The sequence below is a fragment of the Papio anubis genome, chromosome 4 (assembly GCF_008728515.1).
Source record: "Papio anubis isolate 15944 chromosome 4, Panubis1.0, whole genome shotgun sequence".
In the NCBI taxonomy this organism is placed as follows: Eukaryota; Metazoa; Chordata; class Mammalia; order Primates; family Cercopithecidae; genus Papio; species Papio anubis.
In genome coordinates this window covers 105,103,721-105,126,440 of record NC_044979.1, presented here as the reverse complement: position 1 = coordinate 105,126,440, position 22,720 = coordinate 105,103,721, and the positions used below count along the sequence as shown (strand labels likewise).

The following is a 22,720-nucleotide window of genomic DNA, read 5'->3' as shown; positions in this document are numbered from 1 at the left end:
ACATGCCCCTAACCACTTCACTAGGGCAGTGGTTCTCAGCAGCATCAGCAGCACCTGGAACATATTGAGAAGCACCTTCTCAGGCCACACCCCAGACCTACTGAGACAGAAACTCTAGGATGGTGCTTGACAATCTGTCCTTTGATGAACCCTCCAGGTGCTTCTAGTTCTCAGACTTTAGTCTGAGATCTGCCTAGATCAAGAAAGTAGTATTACTATTTTCAATCAAGGACCAGCAGTGTAGTAGTGGAGACAGACCTGAAAACATATAATTGCCATCAACCTAGTAATTGCAGTAAAAGAGGACTGTGTTAGGAACGGTGGTTTTGCAAAGGAGAATGTGAGGGGAAGAGAAAGTTTTGCTTTTTGAGCATTCAGAAATTTGCACTTTAGTTTCAAAGATAGAGGAAGGGCAACCGGTTTCAGTACTGATAAGAGTGCTGGTTTTGCTTGTCTAGAGTTTGAATAAATAGTCCAAATGACTTCAAATGGTTCTGAATGTTTTGGCAGAGCACGATAATCATTGTAGTGATCCTGTTTTGCCAATTTTCTGGCCATGATTGTGTCTCTGACATGTGTACTGTTTCTGAAATTGATGGTTACAAAGTAGTCAGAGGAGATGTTTTTAAAGATCAAATAAGGTAATGATGCACTTTTTTTTGCCTAGAAAAAATATTTAGCATTAGATGTTAGAAAGACTGACTTTTAATAACAGTACCCATTTTATCTACCTATTAAATCCAAAGGTAAGTCTACTAAAACTACAGTCTGTTCCATTGGGATGTGACAGAACTAGCATTACAAGATACTGTCATAGCTTGTGATACCAAAATCACTTGACCTGTTTGGTGAGTCATCCTCACTTTTCAGGGTACAGCATTTTAGAAATTCTCACAGTGGGCTTCTAGGCTAAACAAATTCTTTGCACTTTTCGTTCTGCTGGAAACAGGGATTAGACATAAAGTAAACAACATGGCCTGACTTCTCTTTGTAACATCTTCGAAGAGATGGCCCTGATATGCACCACTGTTTTCAATCACTTAAAAGGCAATAATTCAATTATGCCGTCCTTTATATAAGAACTGCCATTGCTTTCAGTTCACTTCCAGGCCTGACACAAGTAAATCATTTCAATAAAATCCCTCTTTTTCCCCTCCTAGAGACTAGCGTAAGTAATGATACCAGTGATCTAGCCAGGGCAAAATGAATATAATGTTCTTATAGAAAAGCAAAATGTTTCACAATGTTTCACTGTATTACTTGGGAAATTATTTGTCTTGTGTGTGTTATGTGAAAGATATTTAAATGATCTTATTAAGTGTGCTTTTTAGAGATGTAACTATTACACTCTTTTCTAAAAAAAATATTAAGCGCACGAATTTAGTAGTTATATGCAATTTGTGGGAAGAGGAATACCCCTTAGAAAAATACCATCCAGAATTTGGGCCCATGGATAGCAAATCCTTTATAAATGTACAAAAAAATACCTTCCAAGATGTTGAAACAAGTTCCTTTGCATGTGAAAACAACCAGCACCTAATTCTTTCCTATGTTCATGTAAAATTTTGTTAATATGACTTATGGTTCAGACTTAAAGGACATCAGCTTGAATGTATGTTATAGTTGTCGTGTTACTAGGGGTTGCTCAGCTCACTTGACTTTCTTCTTAATGACCTCAAAAGATAGTCACTCTCTAATATTGTAGTAAATTAAGCCTGTGAGTAAATAACATCAGCTGTTTAGGCTGCTGGGATTCAACATTATCAGGTGTTTGTATATAAAGATTAAAATATATGGCAGCTGGTAAATTAATTAGGGTCCATGTTATGCCAAATTATCCTCCCCATTAACTTTTGCTTTGAATATATTCACCAGTACCTCTCAGTGAACGATAAAATGTTTTCACTTCAACAAGCGTAACTCATGGGATTCAGTAAGTCTGTTCAAGGGATATTTAAAAATAGGTTACACTTTTAAACAAGTGATAATGGACTCACTAAAGCTTAACATTTCTCTTTGATGTCAGATATAGTTTTGTAATAGAACTGCAAGTAATATTCTAGTCAATTTCTCCACCGACTTTAGCATTCAGTCACTGAGAAAAATCCTCTTTTTTGGACCACATTATTCTGAATTAGGATTATACAGACAGGTAGAATAGATCGGAAAAAATATAATCTAAGAGGATAAAATATTTTTGCCTGTTTTAGATATATGTTTAAAGGCACTTAAATTTACTGTCAGTTCTATGTGCCAGACACTATTTTAGACAATTCAAATGCATTTTCTGATTTAATCCTTATAGTAATGCTTCTTATTGTTATTCTGTTTTATTTTTATTTTCCATAGCACTATTATCAACATCTAATATACTGCATGTTTTTCTTATTCTCTCCCCTACTTTTCACCCCGACTCCCAGTTTTCTCTTTACCCTCATCACTCATTAGACAGGGATTTTTTTTTTTTTTTTTTTTTTTTTTTTTGCTATCTCTTCAATTCCTTGTTCATAGTAGTGACTCAATACCTTTTTTTCAATGAATGAGTGGCCCTATGAGGCAGATGTTACGCTCCCCAATTTGCAGATGAAGAGAGGTTAAGAAAGTAACAAAGCCAGAATGTGAAAATGGTTGTAGATGATCCACCTACTCATCTATTCATTCATGCATTTGATAAGTGAAATTAAAGCCCATGATATTTCCAAAATATAGCACAGCTTACCATACATAAATTACATTGATTTAAAAATCAGCATAATTATATTTTTTAACCAACTCATAATAGGTTCCCAAAGTACCAGTGTTAGACCAGCAGTTATTTTGTTTTTGTTCATTGGTGGGTTATCACAGTCTCATTTTGTAATGTGAAATTAATTTTAAATAAATAATACATATATCAAAAATTGAAAAGTTATACAGGAGTATATGGTGAAAAGTATCCATCCGCACATCTATCTTCCATTTCTAAACTTGCCTGCTCATTGGAATCACCAGGGGGGAATGTTAACAATTACTGAAGCCTGTGTCCCACTCCCAAAGATTGTGATTTAATTGGTATGGAGTGTGGTATCGGCTTTGGAATTTTTAGAAGTTCCCCTGGAGAGACATTGCTTTTAGTAAAGGTAAAGCTGCAAAGGCCGAATATACCCTATTGCCTGAAACAACTAAGAAACATACAAAATATGCAAAACAATGCTTTTTATGATACTGGATATCAGGCAACAAAAGACAATAATCTCTGAGGGATGGGAAACAGGGCAGTGGGGAAGAATACAGGCAGAGTCCACCAGACTCCCTGAGTTGAGAGGTTGGAGCTGAGTTTGCAGAGACCAAGACAGTGAGAATTCATAGGAAAGACAATAGGATAGGTGAAAGCTGCATGGAAAAAGCACTCAAAGATCTACAGAGGATCCTAAAGAACTCCGAAGATTTATAGAGGATCCCTTTTGAGTGTTCAGCTGCGATTTGCTAAGGGAATCCATATGATGAAGCTACCAGAGGCTGCAGGGAAGAGCACCTGAAAAGATTAGGGGGAAACAAACAGTACCTTGTGCTCACCCAGAGATAATGCCTGTTGTAATCAGTTGGACTGGAAAACCTTGTGATTTAGAAGGCATTTGGTAGAGTATTCAGAAGGGTTTTGCTTCAGTAGTGAAGAAAAATTAGCCCTCAACTAAATAGTGTTCCAGTCCTACTTAAAATATCTTGAAAGCAAACTCCCAAAGGATCAAATTATTTCCAGGTAACTTAACTATATCCCAAAAGAAACCTCAACACATGTCTTATATTTATGTCCTTATAAATAGAATTAAAAAAATTCAGTACCTGACAAAATTGGCAATGCCTCGTATCTAATTAAAGATTACCAGGAATGCAAAGATGCAGAAAAATATGACCTATAATGAAGAGATAATCAGTTGAAATTAAGTCAGAACTCACATAGCTATTCTAATTAATAACAAGGACATTCAGACACTTTTTATGATTACATTCCATACATTCCAGAAATTAAGGAGAGATGTAGAAGATTTACCACAAATCAAAGTCACAATTCTAAAGATGAAAATGGCAGTGTGTAAAATGAAAAATATACTGGATGGGATTATTGGCAGATTAGACATGGCAGATGAAAAGATTAGTGAACTTGAAAGACATAGTGATAGAAACTATCCAAAATGAAACACAAGGAGCAAAGATAAATTTTTAAAAATTGAAAGCACGTCAATTGTGGGAAAATTTTAAGTGGCCTAATATCTGTGTAATTGGAGACCTTAAAGGTAGTTGAGCGGTGGGACAAAAAATAACCCCCCCAAAAAATCTAAAAATTTTTCAAATTTAATGACAATTGTAAACACAATCCAAAATAGCCCAACAAACCCAAGCTCAAAAAGCAAGAAGAAATAATACCAAATTATGTTATAGTCAAATTACACAAAACTAGTGATATAAAGAAAATATTAAAACAGCCAGAGAATGATAGACATATTACATAAGAGGAACAAAGATAAGGATGAGAACAGATTTCTCATCAGAAACAAAGTAAATGAGGAGACAGTGAAGCAACATTTTTAAAGAACAGGTGCTATTTGACTAATAATGGGGTCATGGTTGGATAAACCCATCATAAATTGAAAATATAAGTCAAAAGTGTCTGAGTCCAGATATAATACCATCATAAGCCGAGGACTGTATTGAATGCCTACTGCTTTTGCACCACTGTGAAGCTGAAAATTTGTAAGCTGAACCATTGCAAGTTGGGGATCATCTGTACTGAAAGAGAAATCAACTCTGTTAACTAGAATTCTTTACCCAGCAAGAATATCTTTCAAGAAAACAAAAGCAAAATAAAGATTTTTTCAGACATACAAAAGGCGAAGAATTCACCACCAGCAAACTGCGGTACAGATATGTTAAAGGAAGTCCCTCAACCAGAAAGAAAATTATACCAGATGTCAATGTGGATGTAAGCAAAGGCATGAAGAGCACAGGAATAAGAACTACATGGATAAGTAGATTAATTTTTTATTATTAATTAAATATTTTAAAAAGATAGTTAACCTTTTAAACAAATATGATAACAATTAGAGTAGAGTTTATGTAAAAAATAAAATGTTTGACAAGAATGGCACAATGGCTGTAAGGGAGAAATGAAAATATATTATTTTGAGGGTCTTATACTAACTTGAAAGATTTAATATCACTTGAAGGCAGATTGTGACAACTTAAAGATATTTACTATAAATCCTAAGTCATTTATGAAAATAACAAAACAAAGTTATATCTAATAAACCAACAAAGGATATGAAATGAAATCATTTAAAGAAAACCCAAAAGAAAGCAAGAAAGAGGAAAGATATAACAAAGAACAGATGGGACAAATAGAAAACAAATAACCAGACTTCAACTTAACTATATCAATAATCACATTAAATATAAATGCACTAAATATCTCAAAAAGCAGAGATTGCTTTGAATTAAAAAGTAAGACCTGATTATATGCTGCCTGTATCAAATATGCTTTCTGTGTAAAGACGTAAGTTGAAAGTAAAGCAATGAAAAAAAGTAGCATATTAACAATAATTTTGAAAAACTTAGAGTTATTGTGTTAATATCAAAGTAGATTTCAGAGCAAAGAATGTTACTAGGTATAAAGTAGATAATTTCATACTAATAAAGGGCTCGATTCTTCAAGGTAATATACAGTCCTACATCTTTATGTCTGACAGAAGTATAAGAAAAAACAGACAAATATACAATCATAGTTGGAAATTTTAATATCCCTTTCTTAATAATTGATAGAGCAAGTAGAGAGAAAATGAGTAGAGACACAGAAGATTTGAACAACAGTATCAACTAACTTGACCCAATTGATGTTTAGAAAATATTATCTAAAATTAGGCCAGGTGCAGTGGCTCGCAGCTGTAATCCCAGCACTTGGGGAGGCTGAGGCGGGCAGATCACGAGGTCAGGAGATCAAGACCATCTTGGCTAACATGGTGAAACCCTGTCTCTACTAAATATACAAAAAAATTAGCCAGGTGTGTTGGCAGGCTCCTGTAGTCCCAGCTACTCAGGAGGCTGAGGCAGGAGAATGGCATGAACCTGGGAGGCAGAGCTTGCAGTGAGCCGAGATCTGACAGAGTGAGACTCCATCTCAAAAAAAAAAAAAAAAAGAAAATATTATCTAAAGTTAACAGAATATGCCTTCTTTGCAAGTATACACAGAATGTTTATAAAGATAATACACTCTACACAAAAAAAGTCTCAATAAATTTAAAGGCATCGAAGTCATACAAAGTGTGCTCTCTGACCATAATAGAATTATATTAGAAAAAATAACAGGAAGATATCTCGAAAGTCCCCAAATATTTGAAAGTCAAATAACACATGTCTAAACAACCCTTGCGGGAAGGAAGATATCAAGAGGGAAATTAGAAAATATTTTGAACTGAATAAAAATGAAAATACAACATATAAAAACTTGCAGGATTCTGCTGAAACATTACTTCCAGGAAATTTATAGTGCTACATCTCTACTTTAGAAATGAAAGGTCCTAAATCAATAACCTCATCTTCCATCTCAAGAAACTAGGACAAGAGTGAATGAAACCCAAAGCAAGTAGAAGAAAGAAAATAGTAAATATCAGAGTAGAAATTGATGGACTAGAAAACAGGGAAGCAGTAGAGAAAAATCCATGAAACAAAAAGCAGAGATTAATAAAATTGACCGTTTGCTGGTCAAACTGACCAAGAAAATAAGGGAAGAAAATATAAATTACCATAATCAAGAATGAAAGGAGTAATATCACTACAGATTCTACAGGTATTAAAAGGAAAGATAATAAAGGAATATTGTGAACATGTACGCTTAAAATTTTAACAATTTAAACAAAATGGACAAATTCCTTGTAGACAGAATCTACCAAAGCTCATTCAAGAGAAAACAGATACTCTGATAATTTTGAATTTGTAGTTAAAAACCTTTTACAAAGAAAACTCTACGTCCACATTCACTGGTGAATGATACCAAACATTTAAGGAAGAAATAATGACGATTCTACCTGAAATCTTCTAGAAAATTGAAGAGGAAGGAAGAGTTTTAACTAATTCTATGAGACTAGCCTTATCTTGATACTAAAACTAGAGAAAGATCAATATTCTTCATGAATATACATGGAAAAATTCTGAAGAGAATTTTAGGAAATTGAATTTAAAAAACGATAATATATGACATAAATAACTAGGGCCTAGTTCAGGAATGGAAGGTCGATTTAACAGTTGAAATTCAATGGATGTAATGATCATACTGACAAACTAAAAACTATATGATTATCTCAGCAGACACAGAAAAAGCATTTAACAAAATTCAACCTCAATTCTTGAAAACTCTCAGCAAACTAGGAATAGAAGAGAACCTTTAGTCTGGTAAAGGTTATTTTTAACCTTTAAAATTGAATGCTTTCTGTAAGATAAAGAACAAGTCCATTCTTTTTTCCTTTTTCTTTTTTTGAGACGGAATTTCTCTCTTGTTGCCCAGGCTGAAGTGCAATGGCTCAATCTTGGCCCACCGCAACCTCCGACTCCCGAGTTCAAGCAATTCTCCTGCCTCAGCCTCCCGAGTAGCTGGGATTATAGGCACACACCACCACGCCCAGCTAATTTTGTATTTTTAGTAGAGACAGGGTTTCCCCATGTTGGTCAGGCTGGTCTTGAACTCCTGACCTCAGGTGATCTGCCCACCTTGGTCTCCCAAAGTGTTGGGATTACAGGCATGAGCCACTGTGCCCAGCCCTTCTTACCACTGCCAATTCAACATTGTACAGGTAGTTTTAGCCATTGCAATAAGTCAGGAAAAATCAAAGTCATTGTGATTGGAAAGACAGAAGTAAAACTATCTTTGTGTACAGGCATCATGATTATCTATACAAAAACCCCAAATCTCCAAAACCCACTAGAACAAATAAGTGTTTGGCAAGTTCACAGAATATAAGATCAATATAAAAAATAAATTGTATTTCTATCTATTATAAATGAATATCAGAAATTGAAGTTAAAAAGCAGTATTTACTATAATACAAAGTAGGGATAAATCTGGCAAAGGATATGCAAGATGTATGTACTTAAAACTACAAAAACATTGCTGAGAGAAATTAAAGAAGACCTAATGAAATGGAAGGATATACTGGTTCATAATTTGAAGGATGCAATATTAAGATGTCAGTTATGCACAAATTGATATGTAGATCTAAAATAATCCTGATCAAAATTACAGAAGTCTTCTTTGTAGAGATTGACAAAGTAATATTAAATTTCACATGGAAATGCAAAGAACTAGAATAGCCAAAACAACTTTGAAAAAAAAAAGATAGAGTACTAATTCTAATGTCAAAAGTACTAACACTTTTATTCAGCTAGGATAATCAAGACAGTATAGTTTTGGTGTCAAGTTCCACAAACACATCAATAGAATAGAGAGTCCAAGAGCAGACCCACATGTATGTGATGGAGAAGGGACAGTCTTCTCAACAAATAATGTTGAAATAATGGGATATTCATAAGCACAAAAATGAACAATTGATAACTCATTCATATATAAAATTAACTCAAGATGAATCATAGACACAAACGCAAAACCTCACACTATAACACTTTCAGAAAAAAATAAGGAGAAAACTTTTGTGGTCTTAGGTTAGGCAAAGATCTTAAAATATGGCACCAAAAGCATGATCCATAGAATTATAAATGGATAAATTGCACTTAATCAAAATTAAAAACTCTGCTTTTAGAAAGAAACTGTTTAGGAAGGAGAAAAGACAAGCCACAGCCTAGAAGAAAATATTTGCAAATCATATATTCTATAAACACCAGTGCCCAGAATAGAAAAAGAAATCTCAAAACTCAGAAAACAACCTGATTTTTTAAATGAACAGAATATTAACAGCTAGAAATATGGAAGCAAATAAGCACAGAAAAAGATGTTCAACATTATAGTCATTGGGGGAACACAATTAAAAGTATGATAGAATACCAGCATATGCGTATTACAATAGCTAAAATTAAATGTTGACCATATCAGGTGTTAGTGAGAGTATAGAGGACCTGGAATTCTCATACACTGGTGGTGGGAATGCTAAATTGTATGACTACTTTGACAAATAGTTTGGCACTTATAAATTGCACTTATACCTAACCATGCAATTTAGTCATTTCATCCTTAGGTGTCTTTCCAAGATAAATAAAAGTATATGTCCATTTATTAAAAAGTATGCATAAATATGTGTAGCAGCCTCATTTGTAACATTCAAAAACTGAAACAAGTCAAATATCCATCAATACGTGAATAAACCATAATATATCCATGTAATATAATGCTACTCATAGCAAGAAATATTAATGTATGCCCCAACATGATAAATCTTAAAATCTGCTCAGTAAAAGCCAGATAAAAAAGAATATATTAGATAAGATTTCATCTTTATAAAAGTTTAGAAAATACAGACTAATCTGCAAAAACAGAAATTATATTAGTGGTTTCCTTGGAAAGATTTGTTGCGATGGGGACCATGGAGCATAGGAGCTTGAGGAAGCTTTTGTAAGTGTTAGATATTTTCATTATTTTACTTGTGGCAATGCTGTCACTGATGCGTACATATGTCCAAACTGATCAAACTATACACTTTATTTTTATTTTATTTTTTTAAGATGGAGTTTCGCTCTTTTGTCCAGGCTGGAGTGAAGTGGCGTGATCTCGGCTCACTGCAACCTCTGCCTTCAGGTTCAAGCAATTCTCCTGCCTCAGCTTCCTGAGTAGCTGGGTTTATAGGTGCCCACCACCATGCCCAGCTGATTTTTGTATTTTTAATAGAGACAGGGTTTTGCCATGTTGGCCAGGCTGGTCTTGAACTCCTGACCTTGGGTGATCTGCCCGCCTGGGCCTGCCTAAGTGCTGGGATTACAGGCGTGAGCCACTGGCCCCGGCCCCGTACACTTTAAATATGTGCCACTTTCTGTATTTTAATCATATCTTAATATAGTTTTTTTTTGTTTGTTTCAAGATCCCTAGTTGATTCAAACATATACACAAATTTGAGAATCACTACTCCAATCCTTCAGGTTCCTGGTTTCACTCCGCAGAGGCAACCTCTTCTAGGCAGTTTCTTGTTCTGGAAACTGGAACATTCTAGAAATCCTATGCATGTGCAGGCATATGTGAACATACATATCCTGTGTTCTAACTTCACAAATGGTAGCATACTTTACATATCATTCTGTATTTTACTTTTTTCACTTACTGCATCTTGAAAATTATTCCATATCTGTACATATGGAATGACCTCATTCTTTTTGACACCTATGTGTTAATGCTGTGTTATTTTGACAATATGAGGTGGTGCTTTCTTCTTACTCTAAAACCGTTTGAGAATAGAGATATAACTTAAATAGTTGCAGAATTAATTTTCCTTTTAGGCATATCCTTAAGTCCTCATAGTCATACTATATATTATAAAATGCCTTCATCTATGTGGGTATACAAGCTTTCTACAACACCAAATTTACTATGAATTAGGTAGTAATTTTTCACAGGTAAAGTTTGCATACTTATGTGAAATGTTGAAGTGTTAACATTTTAAAAAGTTATTATGACATTTTATTTGCTGTGCTTATTCCCTCAATATGAAATGTGGTGTTTTGTTTGTCCTTCCTTATTTAACACATATTTTATAAGTCCTCTTTTGTCCTTCGGTGGTCAGTTTGGCATTGGTCTTTGGGCCACAGCTGTTCCAGAAATGTGTGCCATGCAGACTAATCTGTTATCAGTATGCAGTTTTGGCAAATAAATTGGCTAAAATTGTACTGCCTTTTTTTGTTTTTGTTTTTGTTTTTTAAAGCAGAAGGTCAAATTGTCCAATGCCAAAATAATTTTTTATTTTTTAAAGTTAACCTCACTCTTTGGTTGATGGACTATGTTACGGGAGGAAGACCATCTACAAAACAATGTACCAATTTACCTAGAGGCTAAAACTCCTTATTGGCCATTTGTGTTTTCTTCATGGGTTTTTTGTAATTTTCAGTCTTACAGCAACAAGGATCTTAGTGTTCATTATCCAAACTATCCATATTGTACTATAATCTATGAATTTGCTTGATTTCTTGGTGCGTATTAGAGTCTTTTGATGACTAATGAAAATTTGAACTTTTTGCCAACATTTCATTGGTTGTTGGATCAGTGCAATTTGTATCAACTGAGTATTTGTTTTGTATTTGTTAGCTGATGAAGTCAGTAAGAAGAGTCATTGCAGCTCCTTGTAGTAAATTCATTCACCCATTATTTTTCACATCATGGAATTCCATATTCCTGTGGTCAGGTTTCATAGCTCCTGTTCACCCCTTTGTCCTTCATTTTAAAGTATTTCAGGGGATTGTCCATGTCCTAGTCAGTCATGTTTGCTTGCAGTCATACACCTGAGGTCATGTCTCTGAGGAGTCACTGTACAGTAGAATAAATGTACATGTTTTGAATTTCATCTTTCTGTGCAGTGGTTGCTTTTTGGCTGAGAAAATGGCTTTACTGATTAGTGAGTTACCTCTAAGACCTCTCTCTATCTCTGAGTCCTTTACATTTTAATTAACCTGTGATGTGTCACTCTAACCTAGGGAAAGTGTGGAGAGCCTGATTCAAAAGCATTCCTATGCGCGCTCACCCATCCGTACCTATGGAGGAGAAGAAGATGTCTTGGGGGATGAGAGTCAGACAACCCCAAATCGAGGTAAGGTAGCTTCCAAGGCCATGGAATTGCTGGGAGCCAGAGCACCTAAAGGAGAATGGGGGCAGGTCGTTGATGAGACGGCCAGTCCTCAGAGTACACGATGCCCGGAAAGGATTTCAGGAGCCTCCCTGGGAAGGAAGAGCCCCTACACTGATTCTCACACATTTCATTATTTTGCCTTTGAATCATAGGCGATGATGCTGCCTGCAGGTTTCCTGTGGTTTGTTTTTCTTAGTGAAAGAAACTGAGCCTTTGAGTCAGGGATCAGGAGTTACTTGTCCATGATTTAGTACATAAGAGCTGTTGAACTTTGGGGTCAGTCCCCAAGTCCTTCTGAACCTCAGTTTCATAATCTGAAAATCAGGGAATATATCTGTTCCATCTGTGTCAGGAACAATTTGTTAGAATCAAAGACCAAAATAGAAAACACTTTTAAAAGAGGATTTTCCTAATGAAGGATAATACATAGAGGCAGTGGCCCCAATGTTGACAGCAGGAACTGAACAAAGTTTCTCTGTTCCCAAGGCTTAGAGAGCAGCCCTCTGCATCTGGGAAGAGAGTCCAGAGAAAAGAGCTCAGAGGTGCTCCATTCTGGGAACAGGGAAGTTCGTGTGGGGAGAGAGTCCTCTGTCATTGTTTTATGTCCTTAATATGAAATTATATAATCCGTGAAAACATAGGACATTTCTTATTACTCAGTCCAAGTGAACCACTAGTATTACAGTTGACTGTTGAACAACACAGTGGTTAGGGAACCAACTCCTGTGTGGTCCAAAATGTGCATATAACTTTTGACTTCCTAAAACTGAACTACTAATAGCCTACTGTTGATCAGAAGCCTTACCTGTAACTTAAACAGTCAATTCACACATATCCTGTGTGTTACATGTATTACATTCTGTATTCTAATAATAAATCAAGCTAGAGAAAAAGTTATTAAGAAAATCATAGAAAGGAAATATATTTACTATTCCTTAAGTGGAAGTGGATTATCATAAAGATCTTCATCCTCATCTTCACACTGAGTTGGCAGAGGAGGAAGAGGAGGGGTTGGTCTTGCTGTCTCGGAGGTTGTAGAGGCTGAAGAGGTGGAGGAGGTGAAAGTGAGGCAAAAGGGGTCAGGCACACTCAGTGTAAATTGTATTTAAAAATATCTGCATGTAAGTGGACCCATGCGGTTCTAACCGCTGTTGTTCAAGGGTCAACTGTGTACAGTCAGAAAATTCAGTGTCAACTCTATTCTACATTTCTGGATGCTGTGGTAGGAAAACTTACTTTCTTAGGTTCTCACAACAGTTTCGGAAACCAGACAGCTTGGAAGAGATTTAATACATTCAGTCTTCCTTATGACATTACAGAGGTCAGAACAGATATCAGGTATTTGCAGTTTCTTTTAAGAGAATCAGGTCATTAACTGCAGGCAGGGTATTAATGTTTTGGGCACTCTGTGGGAGGCTGCAGGCTATCCAATGAGTTGTCTTTTTCCATTTAGTAAATTCTCTATTCCATGGAGGTGTAAATATCATCTTCTTATCTAGAAAGGTGGATTTGCCTCATGGCAGATCTCATGTGTGTTTGTCTTTCTAAATTACAGATGTATTAAATATTCTTAAACACAAATGGATCTTTACAGATAATTTAATTCTTGATCTGTACATTGACACAGTGTTTCCAGTCTAATGAGTATTTTTCCTTACAGGGTCAGCCTTTACAACATCTGATAATTTGTCTCTCAGCTCCTGGGTATCATCTTCTTCCAGTTTTCCTGGGTTTCAGCACCCACAGTCCCTGACTGCTCTTGGCACCAGCACAGCATCCATAGCAACACCCATTCCTCACCCCATCCAGGGTTCTTTGCCACCATATAGCCGACTGGGAATGCCTCTGACCCCATCGGCCATTGCCAGCTCCATGCAAGGGAGTGGCCCCACATTCCCTTCATTCCACATGCCACGATACCATCACTATTTTCAGCAGGGGCCCTATGCTGCCATTCAAGGACTACGCCATTCCTCTGCTGTGATGACGCCATTTGTATGACTCTTCTAAAAATGGAGACCCAGAATGCGCAAATGGGTATGGAAATATAGGACAGGGCTGGGGGGTGGGATGTGGGGTATTGGAGCAGGGGCTTTCCAGGAGACACAGGACCTATCAAAGAGGAGAGCTGGACTCACAATAAAACCTACCACTGAGGGAATGCACCACGGACCAGGATTCATCTGTAGTTGAGGGACAGCTCTTGGGTTCAGGAGAGAATCCATGTAAAGTTCTCAGCCAGCCTGAAAGTTTAATAATACAAGGCTGATAAATCTTAAAGTGCATTATTCCTCATGGTTAAAACGCTGTGTTGATGCGGTAATGTATAAAATCACTGTGTATAGGGTTTCTTTCTGCTTTTCACAGGATAAAAGAATCTTCAAAGAGGCCATACTATATAGCATACTGACCATAATGACTAACTGAAGTCAATTTATCCCTGTAGAAAAGGGGAGCCAGTAGAGAAATACTTGTAGTGCCGTAGCATACGCATGTTTCGTTTTCTTTTGTGTTAGTCTGCTGGGGAAGGAGCTGAGATAATGCTAATGCATCCTGTTTTGTGGATGAATACATGGTAATGACCTCACAAAGTTCTATTTGTAATACTGAAGGGCCAGTAACCAACAAGCTTGGTTTTCATAGTCTTCTTTCTTCCTAGTTTTCTTTATTGCAATACTTGCCAGAGTTAGGGTTGGGGCTAGGGTTATGGAGGAAGAATCTTCCATGTACAGTTTTGAAGCAAGAGCCTCTCTATATTACATGGTAAAACTGAAGTTTGATTTTTCTGGGCTGCGTTCTAAACACACTACTGACTAATTCACTGAGGAACACTCCAAAGCCTAGGCATGATGTTATGTGAGGCTTGCTTTCACTTACAGCTGCAACAGAAGGATGGTGATTCTATTCCAAAAGGATTTCTCTCTGCCATTAGTGCCAGAGGTCCCTTCATTTTCCTTTAGTTTTGGGAGACCTTGTGGATGTTAAAATGCATCTGAACAAATTCTCATTTTCAGTAAATCTGTCTTCTTGTTGCTGCCACTGATTGACAAGGATTTGAGAATGACCATTCTAAATGCCAGGATAGCCATGATTTAACCTGTGCTCCTGAGTGGAAACGTGTCCATACATCTAATTTGGCCTTTTTCCTTACTGTGTTACATTTAGTGACTCCTTTACCATTTTGCTAGGTCTGTAATCTTAAATTGCTTGATAACATAATGGCTTCATAACTGAAATGTTGGCAGTTCTTATAAGTCAACTAAAGCATTCTTCTACTTTATTTTCAACTTTTGCTATCTTCTTAAGCCTTCCTTTAATGTTTATAATAGCAACAAATTATATTTTAGTTATATATGACCTCTATATTGTTTTTGAACAGCATATATAGATATATATATATAAGCATTTACAGTCAGGGTAACACATTTGGCATTTTGCAACAATTTATTTCCCTAATAACATATTTAATGAAATTAATAGTTTTTCAACTTCAGATTTAATGCACTTCAACTACAGGATGTAACCTGTCGTCTTAGCAAATTTCTCCAAAACTCTAATTTAATTTTTTGTATGTAATATTCATTCTACTCTTCTTGCTACAAAAGTATTGAATCTGTTAAAAGAGATGGGAAATATTTCTACTGACAGTAGAAGTGTATTTTGGGGGAAATGCAATATACTTATCACATCAGACTCCCGTGGGATTTTATTTGGTGGTTTTAATGTTAGCCTTTTCCATATCACATGCTTTTGTGGGCACTTCCAGCCTGTGAAACAAGGCATCATGGCACAGCCTGTCTAGGTGATGCTGTTGTTGGATTTTGCACTTGCTATTCTCCACTATACTCTGAAGTTTACTTACAGAAAAGCATAGGCTGTGTTAACAAAGCATCTCACGATCCTACAGCAAACACTGTGGGCTAATTTTTAACTTGTTGCATGTTATGCTGTAGTATCCACAGGTAGTTTGTTTTCAAACAAAGTACAGGTGTCATTTCTTTAAAAAAAACCTGTTATGAGTAATGTTTAAACTATCCATAGAGCTAGGATAGGGGTTTACTATTTAATAGCTGGCCTGTTGCCAGTGCTCTTTTGAATATAGAGTACTGCTGCTTAAAGCAGGAATAACAAAAGATGCTGTTTTACATAATGCTACTCAATACCCTGATAACTTACTGGTCTACTAAGGTGAAATCTGTGTCTGAATTTTATTTTCAAACAGGATGAAAAGATTGTTTTAATACATACTGTTTTGATACATACATTTAATACATACATTTCTGCCAATCTGCATGTCTCAAAGATATTTGTGTGTTTTTGTTAAATATGGTTTTACACTAGTATTTCCTGACTTCATAATTTTATTTTGTAATTAAGCAATATAAGACTATAAATAAGAGTGCTTAGAGAAAACAAAGACTAGTCAGACCTAAAATCTAAATTGGATGTATATTTTTAAGTATTATCCGAACCAGAGAAAAGAAGCACAAGTGAAATAGAGCTTAACCTCATCAGAGTCACTTGAGTCATGGAAACCAAGGGGTAGAAATTTCCCCTCCCTGGGCCTTTCTGAGGTATCCTGGTAGTTGATTCTTATTAAACCCTTGGGAGTTTAGTATTTAAAATTCCAAAGCCCATTCTGGCAAAAGTAATTTCAAGAACTACATATTTAATGGGAAAGCCAATTGAATAATAAAGGCCATGAATTATAATATATTTGGCATATATTCAGGGTTCCTCCCACCTCTCTCCCCAAGCCACGAGTATATTATAGTGTCAAAAAGCATGGCTAATGGGAAGTGCTGCTAAAAAGAGGTCCTGCCAGACGTGCTTTATCTAATCCTGAGGAATTAATTCAGAACTTAATAGGTTTTGCAGTTGTGGTTTGTTTTTAAAATATCAATAATTCTGAGTAGATTCAATTTTTTTTTTTTTTTTTTTTTTTTTTTTTTAGATGGAGTCTCAGTCTGTTCCCAGGCTAGAGTGCAGTGGCACGATCTCGGCTCACTGCAATCTCTGTCTCCTGGTTTCAAGCAATTATCCTGCCTCAGCCTCCTGAGTAGCTAGGATTACAGGCACGCGCTACGATGCCCAGCTAATTTTTGTATTTTTAGTAGAGACGGGATTTCACCATGTTGGCCAGGATTGTCTCGATCTCTTGACCTTGTGATCTGCCCACTCAGCCTCCCAAAGTGTTGGGATTACAGGTGTGAGCCACCGCGCCCAGCCTCAATTTTTTTTTTTTTTTTTTTTTTTTTTTACTAACTTAGTCTTCTCCTCTCCTCTGTCTACCCTTAGCAATATGTAGGTAAACATATCCAACTTGTCTAACACATCACAGATTATTAGTTAACAAGATGTAGATTAATGAGCTTATATTGTATTGCTGGATCTTTTGAGTTAATAACAATGGTAACTTGTCCAGAAGGCCTACCGTCATTCCTAGTAGGTGGGCACAGAGTAAGAGATATTAAGAAGCTTCCTGATGAATCATCATCTAGCAAAGGCCCTGTGTACAGCTATATTGTAGGAGTTACACTGACTTCTGGGGCATTCCAAGGTCTCCCCTCCTTATCCATATCTCTGTCATTTTGCTTCTCCAGCCACAACACACACTTTCCTCTCTAACTGCTCCCTTCCCACCAAAAAAGAAAAAAAAAAAACCCTCTGAAAGGCCAAGGAATAAATATTCTTAGAAGTAAAGCATCCTTATCCCATGCTGCCTTTTTCAAAAGGATGTTGGGATAAACAGCCTGAAAGGCTGTCCTGCTTAAATATAAGCTGATTTATATTGAGAAAAATCACTTTTGAATAAAGAGGATGAAATGACTTTACACCCCATTAAATACTCAGTCAAGCTTAGCCATGACTCAGTAACTAAAAAGTTCAAAAAATCCAGTTATGTAATGTGCAGAGTAACAAATTGCAAGAAAAACAACTTAATCTTCCAGTGACTAAGTAAGAAAAACTGTTGTCACTATTAAACATGTAGGAAATTGATAATTATTACAAACAAAGCAATACTCTACCCTAAATCTAGACAAATCACTGGATAGATGATAAGATTTTCAGCTTTCTCCTTTAAAGAGCTGTGCCTGGCTGGAGGATGGGTTTTATAGAAGTTTTTATGTTATTTTAGAATTACAGATTTTTTTGTAAACACGCAAAGGGAAGGTTACAAACTCCTTAAACTTTAGAAAACCATCAAATCCTTTCTTTGCTACTCATATTCTATGCCAATTATAATATTCCAAGACTTACCTTTCTTCAGAATGCTTAAATATGGAAAGGTTTATTTATAAATATTTGATCGGCAAATATTCCATATGTATTTTCTAGCCCTTTCTCTGTCCTTCCCTCAAATAACTTCATTACCCTCTCCTTTGTAAATGAAATATCTTGATAAGAAAACAAAATCATTTTTGTGAAATCATACATATGGACAAAAAATACAAGTTGTATTTTACTTCTAGTTCATTAAAATATTGTGTTTAGTTGGATTTTTTCCTCCCTTATTTTCAGAAACGTAAAAGAAATTGTTTTATTTCCTAAAGGATAAAATTGGATATAGCCTCTTTAGTAGACACTATCACAGTTCTGTTGTTTGCTGTGTTCATTTGCTTAATGAATTGCGTGAGAACAGTCACTGTAATGAAATGTGTGTGCTGGGGGTGGGGGGAAGGGCATGGGAAATGTTTTATGAAAAAAGTTATAAGCCTAATACTATGAAGTAACATCTAATGCAGTTCTTTTTAAGTGCAATATATTTATTTCTGCTAGAAATATATTATCAACCTTATGTAATATTTGAAGCATTACATATTATTTGTAAACAGCTTAAAATTATATATTACCCCAATTGTACATAAGTACAAATGTGTGGATATTAGTTTCTTTCATTAAAAATGGTGTTTTTTTTTTTTAAATATATATGCACCCATTTACACCTTTCATTCTCTTACACGTTTTATGATGTTTGGTACCTGTTTCCTCACCTGACAAAAAGGATTAGATAAGATTGTGGGTTCCAACTGGCCACTCACAGGCTGGACACAGCCTGGGATTACTGCACAGTGTTTTGGGTTTGTCTTTAGTTGCATTTGAAAGCATTTGGAAAAGACATTGCTCTCAAGTTCTCACCATTTTCCATTTTCTGCACTCAGTGCCCTTCACTCGTGTATGCTACCCAATGAACCCTCAGAATCACATGATTTTGCACCTCTCTGTACTGAATTATACTGAAGACTCCATAAAACTTAAAAACTCCTGTATTTTATTTCAGCCATGAGCACTTGGATATGCTGTAATGATATTACACAAACCAGAATGACACCAAATAAGATTAGCCAAATTATAAGTCTTAATCCTCCTTCCACATGACAGTCCTTCAAAATATTTGATGTTATCATACCTCCTGCTTTCAAAAGTCTACTCTATTACCCTTAAATTTTTTGTGCATGACTAACAGCAACCTTTTAGAAATATTTTATTTGAAAGAATTTCATGCTTATGGAAAAGTTGCAAGAAGACCGTAAAGAAACCCTATACACCCTTTATGCAGATTCACAATTGTTAAGCTTTTGCCCCATTTACTTTATCGTGTGCATTTGCAGTGAGTAGTGTGTGCATAAACACACATGCACCTGCATAGATATGTAATATATACAAATTATTTTTCTGAACCACTTGAGAGTAAGTAGCATGTCATGCCCCATTATCTCTAAATAATTGAAAGTGTATTTCCTAAATACAAGATTTCACTAAATAATCACAGTAGAGTTAGCAACTTCAGGAGATTTAACAATGGTGCAATACTGTGATGTATCATCTGTATTCCAGATTTATCAAATGACCCAGTAATGTCTTTTGTAGCGTATCTTTTCTTCAGTACAGACCCACTTCAAGATCACATACTGCATTTAGTCATCATGCTACTTTAGTCTCCTTAAATATAGTATAGCTCTTCAGCCTGTCTTTGTCTTTCCTGACAGAAGGATTCCCATTGTGTTAGAAATCATGAATTCATACTGATACCTCCAGTTCCAATGCACTCCCACAGAGTCCTCTTTTCTTGCTTTGCCCCATTCCATATCTGTATGGAATACAGTGGAAGAAGGCTCAACAATTACCTCTACATATTTATTTACTCAACTCTACCATACACTTAAAACTAATTTCGGATTGCTTCACCTGTACAACTACAATACACAAACCTTCTAAAAAGAGGTCAGGGTTTGTTTGCATTGTTTCTGTACTACTCAACTACGAGTATATAGCCAAATGATATGTTGAGCAGTTACTTTGATTAATTCATTTTTTTGTCCTCCTGGATAGTTATGTTATGCATAATAAAAGTGGGTTTATTTGTTCGGTTTGTTTGGAGTTTTAATGGATCTTTTCCTTCCTATTTTTATTGATTTTTTTTAAAATAGAAAATAATGTGCTTCCAACAAACTCATAGATCTAATAAGTGATTATGGCAAGGTTGAATTATAGCAAGGTTAAAGGATACAAGATTAATACTTAAAAAGACTGTTGCTTTCCTATATACCAGCAGTGAACAATTGGAATTTGAAATAAAGTTATATCATCACTAAAATAGAAAAAAGAACAAATAGGTATAAATAAAATTTTCACAAAAGCTATATAAGGAAAACTACAAAACTTTGGTGAAAGAAATCAAAGAAGATCTAAATAAATGGAGAGATAGTCCATGTTCATGGATAGGTAGACTCAATATTGTGAGGATATCTGTTCTTCTCAACTTAATCCATAGATTCAATGCAAACATAACCAAAATTCGAGCCAGTTACCTGTGGCTAATAACAAACTGATTCTAAAGTTTATTTAAAGGCAAAAGACCCAAAATAGCCAACACAGTGTTGGAGAAGAAAGACAAAGTCAGAGGACTTATACTACCCAACTTCAAAACTTACTACAAAACTATAGTAATAAAGACAGTGTACTATTAGCAAGAGAATAGACAATTAGATAAATGGAACAGAGAGCCCAGAACTAGGCCCATATAAATATAGTTAAATGACCTTTGACAATGGAACAAAGGCAATTCAGTGGAGAAATAATAATCTTTTCAACAAATGGTACTAGAACAACTGAATATCCACATGCAAAATAATAAGTCTAAACACAGACCTTAAATCTTTTGCAAAAATTGACTTAAATGGATCATAGCCTTAAATACAGAATGCAAAGCTATAAAACTTCTAGAAAGTAACAGGAGAAAATCTAGGTAGTTTTGTTTTTTTAGGTACAATACCAAAAGCACAATCCAGTAACAAAAAAATTAACGTGATGGACTGCATGAAAATTTAAAACTTCTGTGAAGAACATAGTTAAGAGAATAAAATGACTAGCCACACCCTGGGAGTAAATATTTGCAAAAACACATATCTGATAAAGGATTCGTATTTCAAATATACAAAGAGCTCTTAAAATTCAACAATAAGGAAAGAAATTATGGGCAAAGGATCTCTCTGAACAGATACTTAATCAAAGATATACAGATGGCAAATAGGCATATGAAAAGATGCTCAACATCACATGTGATTAGGGAGTTGCAAATTAAAATATGAGTTACAACTACATACCTATTAGAAGAGCTACAATTCAAAACACTAGCAACACTAATGCTGGTGAGGATGTGGAGCAATAGGAACTCTCATTCATTGCTGGTGGAATGCAAAGTGGTACAGCCATTTAAAAAGATAGTTGGCCAACTCCTTTCAAAGCTAACATAGTCTTATCATATGATCTAGCAAGTATGTTCCTGGGTATGTACCCAAGTGAGTTGAAATTTTATATCCACTTAAAAATCTGCACATGACTGTTGACAGCAGCTTTATTCATTAATTGCCAAAACTTAGAACTAAGATGTCCTTCAATAGGTAATGGATGAACAGTCTGTGGTACATTCGTTATCCATACAATGGAATATTTTTCAGCAATAAAAAGAAATGCACCATCAAGCTGTGAAAAGACTTGGAGGAATCTCAAATACATATTGCTTGTGAAAAAAGGGCTATATGCTGGGTGGTTCTAATTATATGACATTCTGGAAAAGGCAAAATTACAGAGATGGTAAGAAGATCGGTGGTTTCCACGGTTTGGGGGGAGAGAGGGAGAAATGAAGGGATGGCTCACAGGTGATATTTAGGCCAGTGAAATAACTCTATGATGCTACTGTAATAGTAGATACATGAAATCATGCATTTGTCAAAATTCATGCAACTGTGCAACTCAGAGTAAGCCGTAATGTAAACTATGGACTTTTTAGTCAATAATGCACCAATATTGGTTCACCAAGTGTAACAAATGCACTACAATAATGCAATAGTTTAATAATAGGGGAGACTGCCAGGGTGGGGGAGAGGGGATATATGGGACTTCTATATTCTCTACTCGATTGTTCTGTAAACCTAAAACTGCTCTAAAAATAGCCTCTTAGTAAAACAACAACAGCAATGAGATACCACTTCACAACCACTGCAATGGCTATAATTATAATTATAATTATATATATATGGAGAAATTGTAACCCTTATATATTGTCAGTAAGAATATAAAATGGTGCAGTCTGGCAGTTCATGAAAAGGATAAACAAAAGGTTACTTACTATATGACTCAGCAATTCCATTCCTAGGTGTACACCTAGGAAAAATGAAGAGATATGTCCACACAAAAACCTGTACACGAATGTTCATAGCAGCATCATTCATGATAGGCAAACAGTGGAGACAACCCAAATGCCCATCAACTGACAAATGGATAAATAAAATGCAGCATATCCATATTATGGAAGATTATTCAGCTATAAAAAATGAAGTACAATAAATGTTACAGCATGGATGAACCTTGAAAACAGGATGCTAAGAGAAAGAAGCCGGTCAAAAAGGACT

The 22,720-nt window shown here is 35.5% G+C and overlaps 1 protein-coding gene across 1 annotated transcript in view; it reads left to right on the top strand.

Moving 5' to 3' along the window:
* The window catches only part of TBX20 (T-box transcription factor 20), a 55,106-nt gene extending 38,366 nt beyond the window's left edge, over nt 1–16,740 (top strand). The window contains exons 7-8 of the mRNA XM_003896110.4: nt 11,653–11,765; nt 13,465–16,740. Of these exons, the coding sequence (XP_003896159.1) occupies nt 11,653–11,765; nt 13,465–13,805 (454 nt within the window). The 3' untranslated portion in view covers nt 13,806–16,740. The remainder of the gene's footprint in view (nt 1–11,652; nt 11,766–13,464) is intronic.
* Nucleotides 16,741–22,720: the final 5,980 nt, after the last annotated feature.